Below are 13,008 nucleotides of genomic sequence, written 5' to 3'. Positions count from 1 at the left end.
TTCCAGTAAATCCTTTGTTGACCCTTGACCCCAGGGCCCCGAGGCGTCTGTAGCTAAGTGGGTAAAACTCAGGTTTCCACTTTCCTTATGTCAAAGTGTCCTTGAGCGAGACACTGAACCTTAAGTTGGACTCCGGGGATTTACATCCGCCCACTGCTCCTAACCAGTTAAAATTGTATGCATCTACCTGTATGTAAGTTACGATTCTAAATTACTTCCTAAGATGTAAGTTTCAGAACCCCGTTGCTGGTTGAAATGCAGTCCTTTGTATTAGCAAGGCCAAAATACCTCCTTGAAAGCCTCTGGCCCTCAGTTTGTAACATCCTAACCACAGGGTGGTGTGTATTGAACAGCTGGTGCCAGAAACAAAAGGTCAGCACAGAGGATTGAACTGTAACTTGTGCTCATAAAAGAGTACACATGATAAAATAGCATTTTTCATAGCTTTCCATTCAATTTGAAATGTGTCTGACATACACAAAACATGTTGCTTTCTGCAAAAACAAATGTCTTAGCAATTTTGGGGTCAAAACTGGCTTCACGGCACAAATAAATTACACCATTCATCAAATAAAAAGATGTGTAATGTAAATCTGAAAACAGGAGCAGCAACTCTTCTTGTTTTCTGTATCTCTGTTAAATGGGGAAATGATAAAATCAATATATTGATAACTGAAATGACTAAAGATGAAACAAACTCATATACTTTACATTTTGTTGGGTTGTATATGTTTGTTGTGTTGTTTCTCAGAGGGTGGTGCTAAAGGAAAGTCACAGGTTCAACCTCTGAAAAGCATGAATGACATGTAATGGCAATCTGGCAAGATATTTAGTTTGTTCCAATGGACATTTTGAGTTGATGGTGGCGCACCACATATAAGGGGGCTGAAGTAAAACATGATACATCTCCTGTGAACATAAGTATCACGGAAACCCGACCGATAGTGGTTGAAATACCACTTTCTAAACATGATTTTAAAGACACCCATGGCAATATTGGTCTGGTGGAGGAAGAGGTCAAGAGGTCACCAAATATCTGCTGAGAATATTTAATTCTGTTCAGTCTGATCATTTGTTCTTGATATAATGTGTTCATAGTAACATTTTGTTCTGATGGCAGCCAAGACTGGATTGCCGACTAGGCAAAATAGGCACTGCCCAGGCAACTCAGAACTCCTGACAGCTCCAGACTTGGCTTCTTCAAATTGATTTAAGATATATTTAAGAGTACGCACCACCAGAACCAAATTTCGACTGAAATGACAGAGACCTAAAGGACGCTCCTTCTTCACGACCTGACCTTGACCTTGAAGCCCTGTCTTGAAGAGTATCCTAGTGTCAAGATCAGGAAATGGGGGGGAATCTTGGCTGGCTGACTGGTTATACATTGTTCAAAATGGTTTAAATATTTTTCGGGAAACAATTATTAATTATTTTATCTTACCTAAACTGTTGACAGATATACCTACCACATGCCTTGATTATACTAGCTCATACTAATCTCCATTGAAGTAATATATACTTGAATCTACTGACACTACTGGTGTCAATAGAGAGGTATTCAGTCAAAGTTGTATAACATGCTTTCCAGCACTGTACTGAGTACCTTCCAGATCTGTGACCCCCACTCATCTGACTAAAGATAGGCCCTGAAGTCCCCTCCCCGGCTTCCAGTCAGAGCTGCTCTGTGATGATTTGCTGTACCTGAGAGAAAAGCATTTCCAGCTCTGAACCACTTTCATGCTACACTGTATCCTATCACACCCCTAAATATCTGTAAAGATTGGGTAATTGCTTTCCCACTGTTACAAATGCAGCCTCAGAGTCTGTGTAAGCATTTTGAAGCAAGGGAAGACCATACAGACAGAGACAGTGTGTGGAAATAGAAATAGTGTGTGTTCTCACTCCTCGACTGCTTTGCCTTGAACACTGACATCAAAACCATTACAGAAGGCTGAGATGTAGACTTGATGCTAATGGTTGAATGTCTCCTCTGATATTCTCCCCGTCTCTCTGCCGCCCTCTCTTTAGGCCCACTGGGATGGCCTGACCGGGAGAATCACTTTTAACCGGACCAATGGCTTGAGGACAGACTTCGACCTTGATGTCATCAGTCTGAAGGAGGAGGGACTTGAGAAGGTAGTGTGTCTTTAATGTGTGTGTGTGTGTGTGTGTGTTAGCTCTTCTTGTATGAGACTATGAGATAAAACATAAAATTAAGGTGTAGCATGTGTAGCAGTGACTGACGAGAAAATCACCACACTATAAATCTGCTTGAAATTCCCATTACTATGTAAGTGTAAATGCATATCTAGATTAATCTGCAGGCCATTAAATGAAGGCTCTCAGATACAAATAAGTTGCCAGAAAAAAGTTATGGCGTCAGTAATCTTCTGTTATTTTACGGTGCAGCCACTGTAATTATTTTAACAGTATCTTATCATTTGCCAAGCAACTTTTAACAATGGTCGCTCCATATAGGCCTCTTAACTTGCTCTGCGCGTCCCAAGTTGTACGTCACTTGCTCTGATCGAATGCAAAACCATCCGCATTCAACAAGACGTAGTTTGCAGAAAATCACTTTGGATAAAGGCATCAGCTAAATGAAATGTAATGTAAAATATACAATGCCAACATTTCCCCCCTTGATAAGCTTTCTGTAGTTATCCTCTCTAAATTAATTTAATTAATTAAAACATTTAATTATGTCTGATTTTATCTGTGACTCATCTGTTTTTATATACATATCAAATATATCAAGTATAAATGTAAATGAGCATTTATTACCTCTTGCTCAGCAGTCACACGGTCTCCAGTGTCGGTGTTCATGAGCCTTATGCGACACTAAATGGTCTCTGTATTGACATTCATAACAACCCCAAGAAAATTATTTTTACAGTACTCAATAATTACACTGGTAACACTTAATAACTACACACTATTTAAAATTAGTTAAGTATGAGTAAACACGTAATTCATCATTTATAAGCATAAGCATTTTTAAGCATTGTTTCAACATTAACACTCATTAGTATTCAATTCATAAACACAGTTAGTTTTATTCTTGATTAATAAGCTTGACTATTATGCGTTTCATGTTTGTTTTTTGTATACTTTATAAATGATGTATTCCCCATTTGGAAATTAAGTAATATATGTTACACTTATATACCAGAAAAAAAGGCTGACATGAAACTAGTTCTCCCAGATTAAGGCTTTTTGATCTCATAGTGGACCAGCGTGGAAGAAGATGGACAAAACTCAAAAGAAAAAAAAAACACCACAAAAGCACACGCGTGTAAACTTGTAGTGAGATCTTCCAATCCATGTGGAAAGAACAAGCACAAAGCATATGAAGGCAGAATGAAGATTACTTTCTAAATGAACATTATTTTGGGGACTGACATTACCATTATCCAGTGAAGTGTGTCATGAACTCCAACGTGCTTCTGTAGACAAGTTGAGATGCTTTAACACTTCCTTTGGCTCAACGGCAGACGCTTGACGGCAGAAGCTAACCGGAAAAAAAGCATTTTGTTTATGAAAATGACTTTTTTATAGCACATTGTGAGTACACAGCAGCCTCCCCAAACCCCCAAACCAATGTTTTGAAAATGTAGTGGTTTCAAAACCAACCGCGAAGACAGCTTTTGTAGAGATGAGTGCTGCATATGAGAACGTTTACAATGTGACTATCGTTTTCAGATGTGTTTCACTTGTTATGTATTTAGCTGTTGGTTGTGCACGGAACATTTTGATTGGAGGTAAAAAAAATTTTTTGCATTTTGACAAGCAGAAGAGAAACAGCAATTCAACGTGTATCCTGATGACACGTTGTAATAGTTGATCTGATGACGCCGAGTTTGATTTAAATGCAAGATACTCAACACAGTATAGACACAAGACACATTTCTTAATACAATGCCTGAATATCTACAGTCAGAGATATGTTGATGTCTGTAATCATTCTTCCTGTCCATGCATGAAGAGCTCAGTCTCACTGTGAAGGAGATTGTGCCTCTCTCTGTCAATGAATTTGACTGCTGGAAGGTTGTTTTTTGCATGCTGGGATTATTCAACCCAAATAGCAAGTGATAGCCAACAGTAAAGACGTTATATCCAGTGAGCTAAAAACACACACACACACTTTGTGTGTTGCATGCCAGGAACTCAGACTTCTGTTTTTCTTATTTAACTCTTTCAGCTTGGCTTCTGTCTCTGTGCATAATAACGACAGACATAAAACATGGTTTTGTAATACATATTTGGGGGGGGGAGGGTGTTTATAAAGAAAGAAGACATCTTGAAAGTTACAGGGCAATCAGAAGTGGCTTCAAAAGTGCGTTCATTAAGAAGATGCAATAAGATCCAGGAAGGTCAGTTCGACTAAAAGAAGACTGAGGGCTATTCAAATGCCGAAACACTGCACAATGAAGACATTTCAAATCTGGAAAGTAGTTCAATGTGTGTGGCTCAGGAGCAGTTGTTCACTACGGTAATCACTTGGCTTATCGGTTTGATCCTCCACTTCTCGTGTTCAAGTGTCTTTCGCCGAGACACTGAACCCTAAGTGGGCCCAGATGGGAAAGGTCTCTAACACCTTGCATGTGTGAGTAAAGAGCATGCACGTTAAGCACAATATAAGTGCAGTACATTTACCATTCATCAGTGCGACACATCACAATCATTGTGTCCTTTATCATAATGATTAGGTAAAAAAGATTTTACAAAGTAATCTTGCAGGAATGTGAACTTTGATTGCCAGATGTTGCATTGCTGTAAAAAAAAGTTGAGCAGACAAACTAGGCGTTGGTTTTGGGGATCCCTTTGCACTAATGACACTGGGCTAATAATAAGAAAATCTATACAACAATAGAGGAGTTCAGACTGGCATGCGTGTAGACATCACTTTATTTTAATTGTATGTCCTCACTGCTGCAGCTCAGCATGGAGCCACGAGAGAGAGTAACTTTAAAAGAGATCCATTTGATTTGTCATCCAAACTGAATCCAAACCCTCCCCTTAATGTCAGTTAGAATGCATCATGGCAGGCCATGCAATATGTGGCGGCCTGCGTTTGTGATCTCATGAATCTATAGTTTACATCTTTTCCTTGGAATAGCATCTCCTGTGTTCAGCAGTCAATTTAAGATTCATGAGATTATCAGCGGGAAGATAACCTGCTAACACCGACGATACAAATAATATTCCTCAATGCAACTGCAAACACTTCACACTTCAGCATCTTCACCGGTGCCTCTCAGCAGCTACTGACCTCTGGTGTGTGTGCGCCTGCACCCCCATGAATAATTTACTCTATTAATAAAAAAAACCTTCAGAAGCCCTTTAGCCTCATGAAGCCTGAATTAAAGAGTTGATTTGCAATTACAAAGCCTATCTCTGGCTCTCGGGCGGGGCATCAGAGGAGCCCTGAGGAGTGTGTGACTGGTGGGGGTTGTTGAGTGTTTGTGGTCCGATTGGCTCGGGTCGGTGGGGTTCGATGGAGAGCAGAGAGGGTGCTGACAAGGAGGCTTGGGTCTGGAGACCTCAGGGAGAGCCGAGATAAGACAGAAGAAGCCTTGAGGCACGATCCAATAGCTTCTCCATCCTCTTCTTCCTACTTGCTTCCCCAGGACGCTCCCCTCCTCTTTTCAGGCCTCCACAGTGTTGTTCTCCACCAACCCTCCAAAAGGCCACAGGGCCATTCCAGATCCCAGATCATCTCTTACACTATTCCCTGTGGGAGTGTAGAAGAAAGTTCCCCCCCTAACAGTGCTGAGGGTTCACACGGCTGCCAACTGTGTCCTCAGGGTGCTGCTCATTATCCTCTGTATGTCCAGAATAGAAAGAAGGGGAAGTATGTCTCAGTACTGTATATGTCTATACTGTACATGCCTGCCATGCGTTTTGGTAGTGGTACCAGTAATGTTTTTGTCTCATCCTCGCCGCGTCACGTCTCATCCTCACCGCGTCTCATCCTCCCCACGGCGCGTCTCATCCTCACCGCGTCTCATCCTCACCGCGTCTCATCCTCCCCGCGTCGCGTCTCATCCTCACCGCGTCTCATCCTCCCCACGGCGCGTCTCATCCTCACCGCGTCTCATCCTCACCGCGTCTCATCCTCCCCGCGCCGCGTCTCATCCTCACCGCGCCTCATCCTTGCCGCGTCGCGTCTCATCCTCCCCATGCCGCATCTCATCCTCACCACGCCGTGTCTCATCCTCCCCACACCGCGTTTCATCGTCTCATCCTCCCCACGCCGAGTTTCATCGTCTCATCCTCCCCACGCCACGTTTCATCGTCTCACCCTCCCCACGTCTCATCCTCACCACGCCGTGTCTCATCCTCACCATGCCGCGTCTCATCGTGAACCAAGTCTTTCCGCCTACACGTCACGTCCGACTCGTCTACGGCTGGCCATCTGGTACTTCGTCCCGGGCATTATTTACGCTCTGGCACCCTGTCAACCATCAGCAAACTTTCCCAGTGGAACAGCTTTAACACCGCGGTCCAAACTCTGTGGTTTACGGGTTTCTCCAGTTCCTCCGGCCACCTCTGTGTCTCCACTTCCTGTCGGCTCCTTCTCTATCTCCTGACTCTCGCACCTGTCTCAAATCAACCCTTAAAAAGTACTGTTAATCCTGCCTCAGCTGAGTGGGGTGGTGTGGATGTGAATATTGCATTGTTACTGAACGTGTATCAGTCTTGCAGAAAGTTGTCCAATAGCCACATTCTTTTCATTTAATAGGGTTTTCTCTGTAAATCCATGAAGAGATTAAGGATGATCATAAATCACAGAGTGCTGCACAGCTGAAACCATTTCATTCAATCGGCGTGTTGTCAAAAAGCTGATTGGTCAATCCAAGAGGTAGTGTTCCACCCAAATACCAGCAATAAAGGAGGTGTGGGGATTAAGTTCTGAACTGAGAATTGGTTTGGATTCATTGTGAGGTCCTGAATTTCATTGTGCATCTCTGTGCATCCTGACAATAAATGATCCTTGAATCTCCATGTCAACTTTCCCTGAATGTTCAGGGTGTTCACTCAGAGCAGCATGTTCCAGCCTTGATTCGCTACTGCTATAGAGGTTTTATTTTCTCTTTATTTATTTTGGAGAACAGAAGTATAGTTGTTACTTTGCTTACTGCTCTTTCTAAATACCAGACTGAAACTAAAGTGCATCTTGCATTTCAATTTCGGCTTGCTCGTCCTCTCACAATGAGCAAGTTCTGAAGACAGATCGCCACTGATTTCATGCCAAATGGTGGAATTTTGTCAGAAGCAAAGCAGCAAGTTTTCAAATGATTGTGCTATGCCTGTTCTGTGGCCTGTATAACTGGATTTTAAATGTATCTATCTGTCCTGTTCCACAGATTGGCACCTGGGATCCCCCAAGTGGCCTCAACATGACGGACAACCAGAGGGGGAAGACGACAAACGTCTCTGATTCTTTATCCAACCGATCCCTGGTCGTCTCCACCATACTGGTACGGCAATTAATCGGTTTCCTTTTTTCCTTTCCTTCTTTATTTAGGAGCCCTAGTAGCACTAACATAAGCGTTAGCTGTTCTTCCTGGTCTACACATATACAGTCAAACACACTCATACACTCATAGCCACAAACAAAATCCTTCATTTTAATATATTAACGATCAAGTACTAAAAAGAAACAAAATTGCCATTCTTTAACAAACACAATTATAAATCGATCACAAATCCTAATTAATTATTAGCTAATTTAATTTGTCCTTTATCCAAATAAACATTCATTCTTAACAAAACTCCTTGCCCAAATGATCCATCCTGCACTTTCACAAAAAACAAATGACATTTCTCGTTCTCTGCAGAGACTTCTCCCAAATCTTACATTTTATTCTGCACACACACACACACACACACATACACACACACACTTGCACACACACACACACAAACTCAATTATGGTTCTTGAAAGGTTTGGAGATAATGTTTGAACACATCTTTAATATTGTCTCCTGACCGTGGCTTTATGCTCAACTGTTTTTTGTTTCATACTTGTTTTTGCTTTATGTAGCATGAACCTTTTTTTCTGTTTCTCAGTTAACTCAGTCCGCTGTATGTCTGTTGCATAAGTTCTTTAAAAGCACTGTAACGCACAACGTGCTGCTTTAATTTGAGCTACTTGTAATGTTTTCATATCTTACTTTGGATGACTGGACAAACTCACAAAACAATATTCAAGCCGTGACCAAACAAAATCATTTAGAACCTGTTTAATGGCATCTTGTGTCATAACCTTTACAGGTCTTCTTACCATTTTTGTCACAATATTATCAATTTGTTCTTAGACCATGATCATTTATGACCCAAGTTTCATGACCCAAGGTTGTTCCAGCACTTTGTCTGTTGTGCCTGTTGGATGGTGCTGGCTCAGGCCCGGTAAAGAAGCAGCACACTGACCCATTTGGCGAACATAAACCTGCTGTGGGAAGTCCAGTACTGTTATCTAACAGATGTTCTGAGTAATGAAGTCTGCAAAATTCAAACAGTTACCTCTCGCTGGGATTTTTTCCAACAATGTGCAAATTAAATATTGCAGCTTTAAATGTCTGTTTATAGCCAAATCAAATTGTAATGGTGCTTTATGTGGGACCAATTATAGAAGGCTAGAACAGCTCTCAGCCATAACACACTCCCTTCAAAGATGTCATTATTTTTAAGCTTTTCCTCTTGAAAAATCCTTCAGTGCTTTGCCTGGGCTGCCCTTCTGTTTAGAGCACTTTCTGGGGATGCTGCTCTCCGACTCAATTGAAGTAGAGTACCCCAAAGCACCGCATTCCCAAATTGCCAGTTAACTTCACCACTGTGGAGGACTCCAATTTGGTGAAGCAGGCTGAGGCAGGGAAAATTGACTGATTGATTGTCCAATAAGATTTCTTGGTTTACGGCCTTGCCTTCTACCGACTTATTTATCAGGCATATTGTGTTATTGTCTCCGTTGCCAGTGGTGTCAAAATCCACGAATTTCAGATTTAACCTCTAGAAGAAGCAGCAACATATGTCTGTTCTGTCTCCTTTATTGCAATAATTTCCCCCTCATGATATGAAACATCATAAGAATGTTGAATAAATAAATAATATATAAATAATACATTTGGCTTGGAGGTCATGTTCTTGTAATATTTCAGGCTGAGTTTAATTATATAAATCAAAGTGTACATTATATGATTAAACATATATCACAGATGCTGTGTTTATTGACTGTTTTGCAAAAACAATTTAAAATGAAATAAACAACCAGAAATATGTTTGACCTGATGACCAAGTTGGCAGTTTAGAAGCTCTGAAACATTAAGACACAACCCAAGGTCTACTTACAAGCCAAACCACTTAGTCTGTTCAGTTGTCATGGAGATGGTTCTGTTGAGAGCTCAGCAGCTTTTATGTTCATCCATAGCACATTGTCCTTGTTGGCTCAAAAGTCAAATCGAGTTCATTGTTGTCCACGGTAAAAAACTCAGGGTTGACTTCATATTGATTTTAGAGCGTTCAATGAAGATACTTTAGACTATAATGTATCGAGATAAACTAAATCAGCTAAATGAATCATCATTAAACTATTGAAGCTAGTTTAGCCAGATTTTGGTTGGTGGCCAGTCACAAATTGTGTAGATGAGTCGTGTTGTAATGGGACGATTCAAACCTCAGTCAAATTTAAGTCATGCCACTTTTATTCATGTGGCCAAAAATCACTAAATTCACAACTCTCAGCGGGTTAAAACTAACCTGTGAGCCACTTTTGATATGGACATGTTATCCGTGTGTGTGTGTGTGTGTGTGTGTGTGTGTGTGTGTGTGACCATGACAGTGGAGGAAGAAGCTCGTAGAAGCAGGTCAAATTAAAGCCATTTATGATCCCGTTATTGAGGAGCCAAGTGTAAAAATAACAATGTCAAGTAAATTGCAGGTTGTCATTATTTATCGCGGGCCTTCTTTCCTTTCGGCGCGTGCTGTGAAGTGATTGGATTGCAGTTATTAGCAGAGACTCTTCACGGCTGTAATTGCCATATCAGGCCTGAGTCATGGGGAGATGTGTGATGGCTGTGAGCAGCGAGGAAAAGCAGAGAGGGCTGACAATAATTGGGTTTGTTACATTTGATTGATGCACACTTTCATCCAGCTTCTCATCATTTTCTCAGGGATTATGTACTATAAAACATGATGTAATTACTGTTGAGATCTTGGCCTATCAACAGTTTATCTACTTTGAAAATCACTCCCGTAATGTTGCGGTGGAAATGAAGTACCTTTAGGCTAATGGCTGAATCTGCAGATAATATACTGTGTAATGTCTTGGAGAGAGCAAGGAGCAGGCCTGCTTCCACTCTCACAGAGACAACCCATCCTTGCAGGGGAACAGTAGAGCTACCTTCCTAATCACATCACTTTTTCTTTACTCTACTTAACCTCAAAGATAGCTTATGTTATTGTTGTCTAATGAATCCTCAAAAATAGACATGTCACCTCCTTGTTTTCAGATGTGAGTTAAAGGTAAAATGCCTGAGATATTGGAGGATGGGGTTGTCTTCATCAGCAGGGGGTATAGTATGCTATACATTGTAAACATTTAATTTAAACATATTTTTATTTGTTTACTTACACTGTGCAATCTATCGATCAACTTTAGGATTTCTAAAGTAGCACCAATGAATCTGTATCTTCTTTTCTCCAGCACCTCCAGACTAAAAGCATCTGAAGGTAAAAAAAAAAAAAAAAAAAAAAGAGAGAGTGAGCGACAGTAAAAGCGGTGATTAAAATGTTTGGCTGAAAAATGAAACAACCTCTGGTGTCAGATCAAGTCTCATTTCCATTTGGCTGTCAGTATTGAGGGCAACTGTTCTTGGACGAGACGTGAGGAAATGCAAACAAGCCGGTGCCAGAGCCCAGAGACCTTCCAGGATGTATCACATTCGGGAAGGAGACAGATGTGGACCAGTTGCCTTAATCACTAGATCAAACTGACAAATGTGTGGGGAAAAGGATCATTCATCTATCAAAAATATGTTGCTACTGTTATGTATCCAGGTGGTTATCTACTGAAATACCTCAGAACAGACAGTAGTTATTTTTGCCAATGTCCATTGAAATATTGTCGCCATGGCATCAAAGTTAAGAAAATGTCTTTGTTGTTTTGCTATACAATTATATTGTTTATGAACGTGTGACTGTTGAATGTAACCTGTTCAGGTTTCCTTTAATATATCCTTCAGTGCAGAATATCAACTAACAATGTCCATTTTTCAGGGCTAGACTATAATGACATATTCTGTTAGGATGATATCAGCCAAACATAAAAAAGAACTATTTCAACATTTTTAATTTTAAATAACAGCGTACATTTTACTTGATAAACCAGTAACAAATTGAAGGGGTTATCATAAACCTCATTACATATTTTATGTAGAACCGTACATACTGTAGCTGTACAAAGTCTCACCTTATTTTTTATATATGGTAGATACAACTTAATAGTACCCAGTGTCAATAATATCAGCATGCATCTCATGTATTTGTTTACCTTTTTACACTTCAACTCATAACTAAAATCATACTTTCCTCATGTCTCTTCCTGAGCATAAAACGGCTCTTAATCAAACCAGTCAATGACAACGAGCTAATGTAGGACATTGTCTTCTCTTTAGGCTTTGACTGGTTATTTTTCTTTTCATAACATCATGTGTAAGTTTAATTCTATAAAACATTACAACCAGAGCAGGACATAAAACTTAAAGTGCATATACCATAATTAGGTTAATTGCCAATTAGGTTTTCACATATAAGAAATTAGCCTTGTTTTTTTTTGGTGCATACCAGTACACATATCAAACATTTTAGTACATTTGAAGCAAATGCTGCAACATTCACGAGAAAATACAATAACAATGTGAAAAGAAATATGTATATATAAAATGCATACACTTTTTATATATCTGGAGCTTTATATGTTTTATTACGGAAGAAAAAAAGGGTATTGTGTTTTGGAGTGGATCACGGGTTTACAATTTAGATTTCACTTGGAGGTCTGCGCTCACCGCGTGACCTTCTAGTTATAATATGAAAAGGATCTTGGGAATAATAATTTTTCTTGTCATCACGAGAATTAAAAAAAAAATGTAATAGAAGATATAATACAATAATTAATTGTAATAGTATCAGCAATAGGCTTGCCGTACAAACACTATTAATATGCTGAAATACTGCACATTACTTTAGAAATTAATTAATAAACAGTAAATTAGTAGTCATTAATATTAAATGCAAACGAGAATGTGCATTTATTTATAAATATATTCACATTATAATGTATTTCACAATGTCCTCAGTATCTTCCTTTGCAATGGGCAGCAGTAGTGTTACATCGCACCGCTTGCTGAGAGCACCTGGATGATTGGCTTTGTTCTTCTTGAAAGGGAATCAATATTACTCAAATAAATGTTTAAACCGGACTCAAATAAGGCAGCATCATTTGTTTTGCTGAGGCACACAATGTGTTGTTTTTCATTTGTTGGAGAGGAACAGACTTGATTCTCTGTGTGAGAGAGCGAGGAGGTGCTGTAGCTTTAATTAGGTTGGCTTCAGAGAGATACTCAGCTTCTCCTTCACTCCATCTTTTTAATTAAAGATGCACCGGCCTCAATCTGCAGGAGAGAGGAGCGTGTGTGTGTGTGTGTGTGTGTGTGTAATCAGGGTGGTGGGTTATACCTTATTTGTGTGTGAATAAATACAGCAAAATTGTATACTATATCAGGGTGTTCACTATTTTAAATGCTTTCGACTACAGTTTAGTTCATTTTTGCGCAATTAAAAAAAATAAACAAACGTAACAGAGATAAATATATTCACAGAACAAGAGGAGGCAGAAAGCCCTATGGGCGTATATTTAAAGCCTCGACCTATGTTAAATTAAAATGTTATAGAGAGCACAACATTGATCTACATAAGATATGACTGCGTAATATTGTTGAGTA

The 13,008-nt window shown here is 39.9% G+C and overlaps 1 protein-coding gene across 2 annotated transcripts in view; it reads left to right on the top strand.

The window, feature by feature from the left end:
* grik2 (glutamate receptor, ionotropic, kainate 2) overlaps window positions 1-13,008 on the top strand; it is a 220,370-nt gene that overhangs the window by 134,714 nt on the left and 72,648 nt on the right. For both annotated transcript variants that reach the window (XM_034528752.1, XM_034528753.1), the window contains exons 8-9: window positions 2,032-2,139; window positions 7,374-7,487. In XM_034528752.1, the coding sequence (XP_034384643.1) occupies window positions 2,032-2,139; window positions 7,374-7,487 (222 nt within the window). The remainder of the gene's footprint in view (window positions 1-2,031; window positions 2,140-7,373; window positions 7,488-13,008) is intronic.

The sequence above is a fragment of the Cyclopterus lumpus genome, chromosome 25 (assembly GCF_009769545.1).
Source record: "Cyclopterus lumpus isolate fCycLum1 chromosome 25, fCycLum1.pri, whole genome shotgun sequence".
NCBI lineage: Eukaryota > Metazoa > Chordata > Actinopteri > Perciformes > Cyclopteridae > Cyclopterus > Cyclopterus lumpus.
The sequence above is the reverse complement of the archived record's forward strand: the minus strand, read 5'-3'. Positions and strand labels throughout refer to the sequence as shown.